The following is a 14,397-nucleotide window of genomic DNA, read 5'->3' on the forward strand; positions in this document are numbered from 1 at the left end:
TTGTATTGTACGTATTGTACTATTATTAAATAATTCGTTACACTGTGGCTGTGTTGTGTGTGTTAAGCTGCTGTTGCACTGGAATTTCCCTCACGGGATCAATAAAGTATCTATCTATCATGCCAAAAATTTAAAGGGCATGGCAAACATTAATTGACAACCTCTCTTCTTGACTGAACATAAATATAATACTGGCGCTGTGTTCTGAAGCTTTCATTGTCAGGTTTCCTTTCTTATTTTAAGATTGAAGTCAAGCTCAGGCTATTTTGACATTTCTGTACACTGTCGAATTAGATTTTTTAAGCAACCTAATCTCACCACTGGTCTTCCGACGTCCGTGTCATTCTGCAAACCAACGTGTTTCCTTTTTATCGCGTGCATACAGTAAGTGTATTTAACAAACTCGAAATTGGAGGAGGGTTTTAGATCGTAAAGTCAGTGGTTTTTGTATTCTACAAAAATATTGCCTCATATAGCTCCTCCTAATTTCCCACACGTCCTGACTTAATGCGATGTTGTAGTCAGTGAACCCTACACCTTTATACGGCGGCAAACATTTCCTAAGGAAGACATACAGTACTTTATCTTGAGGTAACATATCATAAAGTACGCCCTATCACGAGATGAGAGCTGTGCTGATTAGGGACACGCACCTTTTTTTTTTTGACGTATTTTACTATACTAGTGGTATGCAAATCATTTCCATAGTACAGTACGTGTTTTTAGAAAGGTATTCACCTTAGAGTACAATGCTTAACTTGAGATGTCTGTATGGGACGTTCTTAACAAGCCTCTGATACGTGTAGTTGTAAAGTCCTTTGGTAGATACCATTGTATCTTTATTGATAATTCTGTTTTTCCTTTGTTCCTTTAAATTAAACATAAGATACATGTTGCATTTAGTGAGGCGCCTGTTCTCTCATTCTTTATGGCAGTTATGTTGTTAATTCCCGGACTTGCCATGTAATTTATGTAAATTGCACTTATTCACCGTAAACCTGGAAAGTATACTCTACCCATTGAGTTCACCTGAATGCTTGGTATTCTCATCCGTAGACTGCTTTAACTGTTAAAATGTTATCCAATTTGTGCTGGTTTTATTGTCATTTGGTTATTTTGTTAGGTTATTCTACCAGCCCCCTCTAGTTTGAAACTCTTCTAGTGAAGAATCTTCCTTGTACTAACACTTCAATTTTGTTTTATTGCTTATTATTACATTTGTTCAAATAATGATAATAATGCACCATGATTGAAAACAGCTCATCTCTAAGGATTTGCAAACATAGTATTGTCTTGGGTCAATTCCATGTCTCAGTTCTGGAGGGTAGTCACAACAGAGCCAGTGCTTATGACTCACAATGTCAAGACACTTAAATGAGCTGGACTCTTTCCTTGAGGTTCAGATATGGTTAACTTTGATGTAAATAAAGATATTACATAAAAACAACAAACATGGGCACTTCTGAGTCTCTAAAGTAAACGTGTTAGCGATTATGTACAGATTTCAGCTGCTGTGAAATGCGTTTCAGACCCATGTTTTGGAGTAGTTTGTGCATGGCCTTTTTCTGTTAGCGTGTATGTGTGTCTTGCAAAATTGATCAACAGGGGTGTGTTAACTTGGTCCAAAATCAAAATTGCTTCAGCAGAAGAACAGCCGCATCTGTTTTGCTATTTGGATATTACTGAAATGGCGGTCATTGTTATCTTGTGGTCAAACGATTACTGCAAGTAATAGAGGATGTTTCATAGTTTGCTGATTCTCCCGAACAAAGGAGGAACTGCAAATAAGTGGAGATTAATGCAAGAAAGCTGGGAAAATTTAATATGTCACAATGTTTTTTTTTTATTCTCAGAAATGTCCTATGACCCAGTCCCAGTTCAAAGAATCATTCAGGCTGCTATCAGTGTTCCACACTATTAGAATGTCTGGAGATGTTTAAGGAATAGAATACATCCGCCCCTGACTGATCATTCAAGGCTGTTCACATCATTTGGCAACCAAGGACAAGGATATGCATCTGAAAATAGTGGGGATTTTCTTTGGCATGTACTCTTCTCTGGTTAAAACATGATCAGGTCGATGTTTACACACACACAAAAAAAAGTGAGTTTGGAAAAAAGCCCTGTGGAAAATAAGGTTAAAGTTCCAAATGTGGATCAGATGACCTATTTAAAACTTCTTTGATTTTAACTAGAAGTGGGTCTTAGAATTCGATACAGGAGAAGTATTTAAGTACAGACGGAGTTAACATCAGCTTTGTTACAAAGAATTATGAGAAAATGACTAATCTGCAGGGTCAAGGGGTTTTGAAGGTTCCAGATGAGACATTGAACCCAGATTCTAATTACTCAGGTTAAATATCTCATGACACTGGTTGAAAGAGTAGGGGTGTTTACCTTAGTGTCAGGGCTAAATTCCACTCTCTGATTGCAGCAGTACAGATGTCATAAAGTCCCCCCCTTAATTCAATTGGTGAAGCAGTTTTCACATTCTCAGCCTGATCTGCTGATCTGCTATGTGGCAGAGCAGGTCCATTATGTTAAATTGATGTGGGGGTGTTAAAAGAATATTCAGAGGTTATATCTTAGAAATGTTGGTGTCCTAATGTTTTTTTTTTTCTGAAGTGGAATTTAATAATAAAAGAATTTAGAGAATAAAAGAATTTAGAGCTATCATATGTTTAGATATCTTGGTATTCTCTTTATTTGATGCTATTTTATTTACCTTTAAAATCAAAATCATTATTAAGAAGCTGATATCTCCAATATTTAATATTATAAGTGTTTTAAAAATTGAAAGGAGATATTTCCATTCATTTTCATTCATTTTCTAACCAGTTCTTCCAGTTCAGTCACAGCCAGTTAACCTACTACTATATGTTTTGGACTGCAGGAGAAAAACCCATGTGTACAGGGGAGAACATGCACACTCCACACAGACAGAACCCCAGGTCTGGAACTAAACCCAGGACCCCAGCACTGACCACTGCGCCACCATACTGCCCCAGGAGACATTCAATTACTTTTCTATATAAACTGGGTGGACAAAATAATGGAGCTACCCAACAAATAAGACTTGTATTTCAAAGTTAATTCTCATTTAAAAAGGATTCTATGGATGTTTCAGATTAATTTCAGTACTAATTACCAATGTCTTTCCATCATAAAAGACGTCCTGAAATCAGCACTTTAACCCGTAGGTTTCTCAAGCAATACGCGAGATCTAACAGATATTAAAAGACTTCAATTTTTTATGTATTAAACGGAATAATAATAATAATTGCTTAAACTTATATAGTGCTTTTCTGGACACTCCACTCAAAGCGCTTTACAGGTAATGGGGACTCCCCTCCACCTCCACCAATGTGCAGCCCCACCTGGATGATGCGACAGCAGCCATAGTGCGCCAGAACGCTCACCACACATCAGCTCTCAGTGAGGAGAAGAGCAGAGTAATGAAGCCAGTTCATAGAGGGGGATTATTAGGAGGCCATGATTGATAAGGCCCGATGGGAAATTTGGCCTGGACACCGGGGTTACACCCCTACTCTTTTCAAGAAACGCCCTGGGATTTTTAATGACCATAGAGTGTCAGGACCTCTGTTTTACATCTCATCCGAAGGATGGCGCCTGTTTATATATATACCGGGGCATTAGGACCCACATGGACCGCAGGGTGAGCGCCCCCTGCTGGCTCCACTAACACATCTTCCGTCTTCCGGAATAGGGATTATGACAGCAGATGCCAAACAAGCGAAAACGGCCTCAGGAGAGAAAGTCAGTGGTTGCAAGTCAAAGCTCAGCGACAGACATTTAACAGGATCATTGCAAAAAACCCACAAAACAACAGTTTGAAAAATTAACACAGAACTGAACCTACACCTACTGTATGTGCTCCAGTCTCACTACAGTATGTCATGGGTTTCCCAAAGCTGGTGTTTATGGCAGGGCTGCCTTTCAGAAACTGCTTGGACCCAACACCAATGCACAGCAACACGTAATCTGGACTCGTGAGCAGTGGAAGAAAGCAATGCAGTCTGATGAGTCTCCTTCTGCTCTTCTTCCTACATCTGGATGGATTTGTGTTTGGAGAAAGCCAAAGGAAGCCTTCAACCCAGACTACCTGTTCCCCACTGTTAAACGTGGTGGAGGGTCTGTTATGGTCTGGGCAGCCATCTCATGGGAGTCACTGGGTCTGATGATTACTCTGCTGGTAGAAATATGGCCAAGGAGTACGAAGCCATTTTAGATGACCTGGTGCGCCCTATGGTGCAAACATTGTTTCCCCAAGATGTTCCCCCATGCCCCCATACACACTGTTAAACTCCTTCACGAGTGGTTTCATGATGAAGTCAGACACGTCCCATCGTCTCCCCAGTCTCCAGATCTCAACATCACTGAAGCTTGATGAGAAGCTCCGGAGTGTAGACTGCAGAGTAGACTTCCACCTCCTCTCCAAGACCTGGAGGCTTTCCCGTGGAAGAGTGGCCCAGTATTTTTTCAATTCAAGGTGCTTTATTAGCATGACCGATGGGTACAATCAGTGTTGCCAAAGCAAATAAAAATAATAAAATTAACATAGAACAAAACAAAAAATAGAAGTAAAATAAAATCTACAGACATGTTACAGACATTTACAACAAAGACATATTATATAATATTGACATCTACTGTAGGCGGCTGGAGCATTATTGGGAGACGGACTCACTGTTCCTCAGGCTGTGACAGGAGATCACATACTGGGCTGCCAGATCAACTGAGTTCCCTCCTCCCTCTCCCAGTAGGATTGGGACCTGTTGTGGTTTTGGCAGGTGTGGGAACTCTGGGATTAGATTTCTGAATCAGTATCCCACTACTACAACTAGTTTAACAGTATAAGAAGGACTGGACCTGTTCTGAGGGCAAAGGGTGGCACAACTCCTTATTAGTTAATAAATATTAATGATATATTGCTTGGTGTTAACATTACTCCAACCACCATCCTGTATGTATGGAAAAGTTTTTGAGTTTTAAACTGAAGAAAATAATTTAGTGTAGAAAAACATACAGTATGCAACTGTTGAACAATGTTTGAATTGGCTGTGCTGAATCTTTACTAACGAAAGCACACTCGGGCAGCTACAAGCGGTTGGTGTCTCCTCCATTTTAATAAGGAGAACCATGCTGTCTTGAAACCTGTAAAAGGACAGATGTACAAACAAGAAACAAGAAAGGGAAAGATCCTAAACAAATGTATGTGTTTGTATAAACACACTGCAAGTACACAGGGGTGATTAACAATGAGAAAAACAACAACCCTCTTGGAATAATAGGATAGTTTTTTTTTCTTTACTTGCTTTCTGTAAGAAAATCAAAGGACAAGAAGTGTCTCATAAAACAAACATTTCTGTGGTGTCCCAATCTCAAAGGCACATGTCTCTTCTGTCAACAGAAAAAGGCAAAAATCCTATTGAAAACATCATACATCAGTCACAATCTTAACCAGCAGGATGTACAATTTAACTTGTACCTCATACCCCCCAACGCCCTGGGATTTTTAATGACCACAGAGAGTCAGGACCTGTTAGCTGGTCCTGCTAGCAGTAAGCTAGCAGCAGTTAGCTGTTTTGCTAGCAGTAAGTCAATATATGTTACTCAGTGAAGACAGGGGTAAAGACATGATCCAAAGCTGTCAAGGATAGTCCCACCCAAAGCATTGAAACATCGGAGACCTTACTGTAACAGACTTTGGCATCTTTTCTGTGAAGTGTTGAGATCATATGCAGGTGAAAACCGTTCTCAAATTGCACTTGGTTTTGAAAGTTGGTTGAACTTGAGCAGAGTGGTGTTCTGGGAAAGATCTCAGTTACACACAGCAGACAACCTCAAAAAACATATTTTGAAAACTCAGAAGTGGGTTCATTCTGTGGAGGGCTTCTTACTATATTTCCTTTATATGATTTCCTTGAACAAAATTCTGTGAGCTTTGCATTATGAGGTTGAGTCAGATGATTCAGTTGTATACCTGGTTTCTGTGGAGAAGATTAAGACAGGAATCTGTAAATTGTGTTGTCTTGTCATGTGTAAGGAGGGCAGATAATCTCACCAAGATCTTAATTCTTTGTCCATTCAGTGCCTGTGTTTACTTTCATTGTTTGTGTTTCCGTGTCATTCAGCCTCAAACAAAAACAACATGTTTACTGAGATTCCATTCCATTTCTGAGGGTCACAGACAACAATATTATCATCCTAAAACTGAAAAATGTTATTCATTCGTTTAGTTTAAATATGTTGTGTGTTAAACTAGGCCTACAGCCCTTGTTGTATATGTTTATTTTTTTAGAAATACTGAGAGGTGACAGGGAAGCACAGTGCTCAGCACTGGGGCCCTAGATTCAATTGCTGGGGTACTATCTGGGTGGAGTTTGTATGTTCTCCCTGTGTTCACTGGGGTTTGCTCTTGGCGCTCTGGTTTCCTCTCACAGTCCAAAGACATATAGTGGTTCATTGGCTTCTGGTAAAATTGGCCCCAGTGTGAGTGTGCCTGTGTGTCTGCCCTGTGATGGACCGGCTCTCTGCCTCGCACCAGGATAAGCTCTGGGTCGCCTGTGACCCTGTATTGGATAAAGCAGTTAGAAAATGAATGGATGGGATACTGATAAAGTATAGGGAGTAGCTCCAGGAGTGAATAAACGCACTATAGGTGGAGGAATGATAATAAAACACATGCCCAAGTGTATATACAGTATAGTCTATGTGTAAGATGTGAAGAACATTCAACAGATGTCATACCCATTAGTATAAATGATGTGACACCAGTTGTGCTCATTAAATCAGACAAATACTGTTCCAGAGCTTTACTGTTCTACAACAGAATACAAACACAGGTTATCTATCTACAAGAGATTCTGAGCTATATATGAATTCTGAGTTACAGTTAAAGAAAAATCATGTTCTTGTTAACACTGTGGACAGGACACCCCAAACCATCTCGCAGAAGTATGTTTTGGTGTTTTCTGACACAGGGTAGCAGGGTTGTTATCAGCTTGTGGCTCATGGATCCGGTTATGATCCACCTCTCCAGTTCTTTCCCTCAGACTCCGGTTTTTGCTAGTTCTATGGAGATAACATTAGAAACGTAAGGAAATGTTTACGAACGTTGTCGAAGAGAAGCGTAGTAGTAACGGGGGAACCCGAAGTTAAAAAGTTGCAAGAACACTAAAAACGGCCTTTTAAGTGGTGAAAGGCATCAAATATGTCAAATATATAAAAACAAATATTTGAAAATAATTTGCAATATTCGAGAGAGAGGATTATAAACCTTATTGTGACCTCATCCTCATGAGCCCGTTAAAAAGCGAGATTAATCAAGTTATGATACTGCTGTGCCTTACTTGGCTTATTATTCATCCTGGTTGACAGCTACCTAAATATCTTCCAACGGGTAGTAGTTCATCTGTAGGCATTGATCGCGACAGTTTACTCTTAGGACTCAGAAGACCGCTCGTCTGTCCAGTATGTCCTGAGACGGTCTTGAAGAGGACGGGTGAAGAGTTGAGATGCAATGAGTCGACATCACTGACAATGAGCTACTGCAGCTCTCACAGATCTCGCATGACCCGCGATTTGGACAGGTTTAGTTTGCTTCCTGTCTTTCCGGCGTAATTTCCCTACGCTTGAACTACTTCGTACTGTAAATTGCTTGTGTCACATTAGCGCTTGCTTCGTCTTTTAATCGTCTTAGACCTAAGCGTTTCCTGTTTGACGGGGTAGTTTAAAAAGTTGCACAGAAATGAGCTTTGAAAATTCATTAACACGCGTGCTGAAATCTTAGCATGCAATCGGCAAAATTAGTAGATGTGAATAATAACCCATAAGAGCAACCCATTTTATTTTAAATAACACTTTAAACCCAAGAAAGCACATTGACTGTCAAAAACCACCAGTATTGATGAACTTTCTTTATTTCTAACCCTTTAAACCTAAGGTTGCCAGGTTTTCCTTAGCAGGCTCGTAAGGCTGTACATGTCAACCAATGCAGTTCCTCATAGGCGAGTACAGAACATCTGGAGACCAGCCTGATGATCTGAGCGGCTCAGGGAGAACCGAGTGTAACATGACAAAAGCTTACTTCCGGACGAGCCCCCAGCTCCTGCCCCCTTCGTCATGACGTCGCGCGTTCTGATTGGTCTAAACCTCGTGACGACGGCCCCCCCTCGACGCTGCGGAGCGGCCACTCCCCCCCGCCGGCTTTGTCTCTGACGTCACTGGAAGTCGCTGCGCATGGTGAAGGGCGAAGCAGGACTTTGTCCCGAAGGGGCAGGTAGCGGGCGTATAAAAACTGCCGGCTGCCCAGCGCAGGTCACCACGACCCCGGACAAGGCTTTGGTGCACAGCAGAATGGCAGCATCGGACAGGATAATGCTGGGTCCCCTGGTGGGAGCCATCGACCAAGGAACAAGCTCCACTAGGTTCTTGGTGAGTCAATGGGAAGTCTCCCCGCCTTCCGCTGCTTTGCCAGTTTGATACTGATGGGTATGGATGTTGACAGGTCTGTCCTTTGTATGACCGAGGGCTAAGAACAAAAACCAACCGAAATGTGCGGTGGATTCGTTTGGAAATAACTGACCCGTTCTGATAACGAGTCTTTTTCCCCCAGGCGTGATTCGTAGGCGCCGTGACGGTTTACAGTCGGTGCTGTTCTTGTACTGTGCAAGAAGCAGACCTGTGTCCAAGAGCAGCGACTCTCTCAAGAACATATATATATATAATAAGAGGATTATTATTGTTTTTATTATACAAACGTGGACGTTTTCATTCTGTTGAACCATGATTTTTGTTTTGTGATGTACAGTACCTTATGTCTTTTATGACATACATGTACATAAGCCGTCTCCACATGCCGCATCTTAAAAAGTGATGTCAAAATGTGAATAAATTCAAGAGAAAGCATATCATGTACAGTAAATAGTGAGGTTAGGCAGTATCTTGATAAAATGCAGAAGTAACCAAAGGATGTTTTGGATTTAAGTAACAGTGTGCTGTGTAGTCTGGGTCATCATTATGTGAACATGAGTTTATAACGGACTGTAATTCCTAATCTGCCTGTTCTGTACTAGAAACACTGGTGAGTCTCCTTGCCTCTCCAGTGAAAGGGCTTGAGGTTAATTTCTGTGAGCAGAGAGTTTTCCCCCCAGTAATTGTCTAACTTATAGTTTGTTACTTATGTTTTTTGTTGGGGGTAATTGTAACAAACAGATACTCAATAACACCCGCTGTCCTGCCAGTTTTCCAGCAGACTTCACGTGTTCTGGTGTGCACTGTAACAGACCTGCAGATCCATGCCTGGGACTGTAAATACGAACTATAAACCTTTAGGTCTTTAAAATGCAACATGGAGCAAAACATGTGTAGAAAAGGTTGGAGGCTGGGACAAGAAAACATTGTTTGGGTGGAAATAATTGTGACAATTTAGCACTAGTTAATGGGCTGCTCTATTAGGTCCCAGTCTAAGACGAAGAGAGACAAGACAATTATATCTAAGAACTCATTTCATCCACTGTTCCATTGGGCATAGCACTTTAGCTGTATTAGCAGAGAATGCTGCTAAAAAGCCAGTAACTCAATAATTATTAAAAATATAATCTTTCAAGATTTTAACTATATATTTACTTTTCATCGTTGGAGTATGAGTGATTGAGTCTCAATCAGAAATTGACTAGAATCCTCCCATTCGTGTCTTAGGTATCAAATGACATGCAAGAATGCAATTCTTTAAAAATAAAGTTCTTGTCTTATGAGTCATGTGATAATTTTATATTGAAGGTGAAATGGAACGGAACCACACCTACAGTTTTCTGTTAGGCTGGAAATACTCTCTGGAAAAATAAAGTGATGCACTATTGCCTGCTTTGGCCATGGAGCCATTCATTTTTTGTATTTAGAAATGCTTTGGTCAACAGTTTGGCACTATGTGAAAACCTTCATAAGCCTTCTGGAGAAAAGGGGTGATCGTGAGTAAAAACTGAAAACGGACCGAAGAAAAAACGTGCATAAGGAATTCTCCTGCCCTTTAAATACGTGTTTTTACTGCCCTGTCCCCTTAACAGTATGATTGGTAATTTGCTAAGCAGTCAGATTCTAGAGGCAATTGCATTTAAACAAAGCAACTTACACCTACCGCAAGACAGTCAGTGAAATTCCATTCCTGGCATGCCACAGTGAAAGGGACCAAGCCAAATAAGAAGAGCTACAGGTGTGACCTGTCTGACCAAACAGCTGATTGGGCACCATGTGAATATTGATATTTATAGCTCCACCTCACCCACATTGACTTCCTGCTCCCTCCACTGAGGAGCATGTAAATAACAAACTGTCTGGCCATAGAAGGAGCAGTCTCCTGGAAAGCAGGAAAATAATACAGGTTGAGATTACTACAGAATCAAAGAAATAAATATGGGTACACAGGTTTCAAGACGGTTAAAAAAAAGCCCACGATGTAAATCGACTTGTGCTGTCCTGTGATCCAAGAGAAACAAAATTAGGAGACAGTACGTACCTTTCAACTACTATAATCCAACACACGATGACAAAAAGTCTGTGCCTCTTACAACAATTCTCTTAGCTTGGGGATATTTATTGATTATTCTAAGTTGGTCTCCAGCTGCTCATGTTCAAAGACTAGACAACTGCGGAACTAGATAGTAAAGAGCAGGTTAGATTGATGTTTTTTATAAAGCCATAATGCACACATTACCAATCAGGTAGCTAGGTTTATTCCATGCTGAAAAGAGCAGAGAGAAAACGCAACGTTTCGGCAGTGGAGCCTTCTTCAGGTGTGAGAAAGACAGGGCAGTAAGCAAAGGTAATGTAGTGGGAGAACAAAAGCTGGGAGAGAGGATGAGCGAGAGGCCCATCTGAATCAAAATCTGGAAAAATCTGGTCGTTGTGTTCACTGGAGCGTGACTAACAATCCTAGGTTTATAAAATTGTTGAAAGAAATGTTAAACCACTTCTAATTATTTGAACCTGCTCCCTTGATGTGTCACCAAATGTATGAAACATTCTTTACATTAAGATTTTTTTTAATGTAAATAGCAGAATCAAGGTTCTTAACTTAATTCCGTAGGTCACAAGTCATTTATGCATTTAGTATTAATGGTACTTGGTTAATGATAAATCAGGAGAGTAGCAGGGCATAGGATAGGCTAAGGGCTGTCATCCTAGTCAATTATCAAATCAATACATTTAAAATTAGTGTTATTCAGAGAGTATCATGCTTAAGTATCTGCTCAAAGTGAGTGAATTACATTTTACTTGGTTTGTCGGCTGACATCTACAGAAAGTGGTTTTATTGCTGTTTCACTGTTTAGACTGCTTGGAGGGCTGTCTCAAAATGGCCTAGAAAGGGTGTCTCAAAAGATTGTGAAAAGGCTGTTCACATTTACAAAAGAAATGATCACAAGGACGAGCTTATGTCTTGGTTGAGTATGTATATGTGGGAGAACAGGATTGAAGAGGACTGAAATTTACCTTAAAGATGTTCTCACGACTTGGAGGCCCAATGTGTTGAAATGCTGTAGCCATCAATTGTGCACAAAGGCTAAATTTATGTTTTAGGAAATGTTAGGTTTGCGTTTCTCCATGAACACTTCACAGGGGAATAAAATTGCCTCGTTAAGTTCCTGCAACTATGGATCCTTCAACACAAACATGTCAAAGTAGACAAGGCCAAAGAGTCCATGTGTTATTAAGGCATAGAAGCAAGTGTCTTTTTCAGTTGGATGTTGCCCACAGGCACTGCTCAGAATCACTGTTACTAAGAACATTAAAAAGCATGTCGTAAACATTAAAGAACAAACAGGGTATCCATCTTCTAAGTCAGACAGGGAGTTGTCTTGATTGACATCTTTGAACATCTAACACTAATATAAACAGCAACCACGCATTGATAAACAATTGGTACAAAATATCGGAAATAATCTATTGTTCATGCTATGAATAGTGTTCACCCGCATAACAATGCTCAGTCAAATATTGTTCAGCTATCAGAACACAAATATCAGAAATACGCTGTTTCTAGGGGTGATTATTATTGGTCCTTTAGCTGTTTAAAAAACCCGCACAAATTTAATCTCTCTACATCTCTAAAATAGTCGGCACACAGTGTTTCAATTCTAACGATATGGTGTGTCGAGTTACTTTCAGCCGATAAAGAAGTAGCAACTAGAAGTAGAAAGTCACCGGAGATTTCCTCCAATTTTTAACAGGGGTTCGCATTAAATGGTTAAAAATCTGCTTTACTAACCCCTCTACAATTTAACGCTGGGGATGGCAAAGATTAACTCGAGTGAGATAATGTGTACTTGAAAAATACAAAATGCTGTCGCAGTATGAGAGCTGCGTGAAATTCCAGAATACGGTATTAGAAGTTTTCGTTCAGGGTGATACTTTATATCCATTTGTCCACACCGAGCGTTGTTCTCTGAAGTTTGTGAATCCAGTAATATGTTCCATGAGACAAGAACCTCTTAAATTGGCTTGACGCAACTCCGCCAACAAATTGCTTGTGGAATACTGTGTGGAAATTGGTGTTGAGGGTTGGGAGGGGCTAGCTGCTGTTATGGCGAATTAGCTTGTAAAATCAGACCCCTCCCATCCCCTCCTCTCAGAACAGGACCCATTTGGTGAGATCATCTGATTAGGCAAACTTCCACAGGACCTTTGCAGGTCACATTACACTGACGCGTGCTTGTCACGGGGGAACAGGACAGCAGTGTAGGAATGGGAACATGCCTGGCGTATACTTATCCTTATTTCTGTAGATGATTTCTCTTCTGCGCCTCCTGTACGCCAGTGTTACAAGCTGTTGCCTGGCTGCTGGAGCTAAATCTGAAATCATTGTGACGCATTCCTGGTAGCTGTGGCTGAACCATAAAAAAGAAATTGCACGGACGGCTATTAAAAGGCTCGGTCATGCACTTTGTCTTGCGCTCCCTCCCGGACTGTGGGCCGCGGCCCAGCTTTGACAGCGCACTGGAGAAATCCATTCTCTCTTCGGACAGAGATCATGAGAACAGAGCTGGAGAAAACGATTGCCAGTCGTTTCACGTGCAAACAGACTTCTTTTTGGCCCTGAAAGGTGGGAGTGGCAGAGATCCATTGGCTACAATCAGACAGTGCTGTCATGAAAGCAGCCGGATGGACGAAACGGAAGTTTACAAAACTTAAAAGAAAATATCCCAGAACTGTGTAATAAGAGCAGAGACCATGATCATAATTTTCAAGAGCAATTTTTGTCTTTTGTTCCAGTCATCTTGTCCTTTGGATCCTATCTTACACTGGATATGCATAAGACTTGTTTCTCTGAAGTAACATTTGGTACTGAAGTCCAAGACTGGTGCTAATCTGTGAAACCAGTTGCCACTGGTTTAGAAACAGGTGAATGAATATACAGAGAGGACTTTGATGTGCTCATATAAGGCTATCCACTGAACTGATTAGTGTTCAGTTCACACAGCTGTACTTGTTCACACTTAACACTTTCCTGAACCAGCTGCCCCAGCTAGCACACACAAATAAATTAAAATCTGAAAATCATGCTTTAAATGATTTAGAATATGGTGTTTTATCATGCTCAGGACACAAGAATTACTACTGTAACTTTATTACATTGTGGTTGAAGCACTAGCTGCTAGCTAGTTTGCAGTTCAGTGCTGTTATTAACATGGATGTCTCTGCATGTTTTGTGTGAAAATCAACCTTCTGGAATGTCATGGAGTCAAAACTTTGTGGTGACTGGCTCATCGATCTCTAGTCATGTTTTCATTTGCACTGAGGAAGGTTTTTTTTTTTCCATCTATACAGAATCCCAGGTTCTAGGGTGTTGCTCAAAATAGGACCACACAAGTAGAATTTAATTAATACGAATGGTGTGTGATTTGGCTGGTAATCTTCTAAATGAACTTGTTTTCAGAGGCCTGTCAGCTTGCACCTCATTCCCTGAACCGATGAGTGTTCTACTGAATGAATTATGTAAGATAGCCTGATTGACGTTTGCCCACCAACATGGGTCAGGTTTCTTCATAATTCTTTAGCGCTTTTGTTTTGCAATACATTTTGAAATTATCTGCATCATTCCCCACTCAAAAAAACAAAATAACAGAACTGCTGTTCAGTGGTTTCAATGAAATTTAACATTTTGATTTTGACATCCTACTCTTAATGATGCTGACTGGCTTTCAAAGGATGTTCTGCCGTGAAATGGGTTAGTTGAGCCAAGTGGCCTTCTCTTGTTTGTATTCTTATGTTCTTTGTAATGCCTTCATATAATCTGAATTCTCAGTGTCATTCGTGGATAGAGTTAAGTTGATTTTTTACATTCTTTACAGGGACTTAGTTTCTGTTAATTTCATAATG

At 40.5% G+C, this 14,397-nt stretch overlaps 1 protein-coding gene and 1 long non-coding RNA gene across 4 annotated transcripts in view; one reads left to right on the forward strand and one right to left on the reverse strand.

The window, feature by feature from the left end:
• Positions 1–6,821: 6,821 nt before the first annotated feature.
• LOC148675748 (uncharacterized) lies at positions 6,822–7,724 on the reverse strand. The gene is made up of 2 exons (XR_015940846.1): positions 7,374–7,724; positions 6,822–7,095 (listed from the first exon to the last, which is right to left on the reverse strand). It is a non-coding gene; the product is annotated as an uncharacterized LOC148675748 (long non-coding RNA).
• A 490-nt stretch (positions 7,725–8,214) lies between these two features.
• The window catches only part of LOC148675749 (glycerol kinase), a 28,286-nt gene continuing 22,103 nt past the window's right edge, over positions 8,215–14,397 (forward strand). For 2 of the 3 annotated variants that reach the window (XM_088646745.1, XM_088646755.1), the window contains exon 1: positions 8,215–8,457. In XM_088646745.1, coding sequence (XP_088502871.1) covers positions 8,263–8,457 — 195 coding nt within the window. In that variant the 5' untranslated portion in view covers positions 8,215–8,262. The remainder of the gene's footprint in view (positions 8,458–14,397) is intronic. The other variant, XM_088646749.1, reaches the window with a different exon arrangement.

This window comes from Lepisosteus platostomus, chromosome 2 (assembly GCF_059453375.1).
Source record: "Lepisosteus platostomus isolate fLepPlt1 chromosome 2, fLepPlt1.hap1, whole genome shotgun sequence".
Lineage (NCBI taxonomy): Eukaryota > Metazoa > Chordata > Actinopteri > Semionotiformes > Lepisosteidae > Lepisosteus > Lepisosteus platostomus.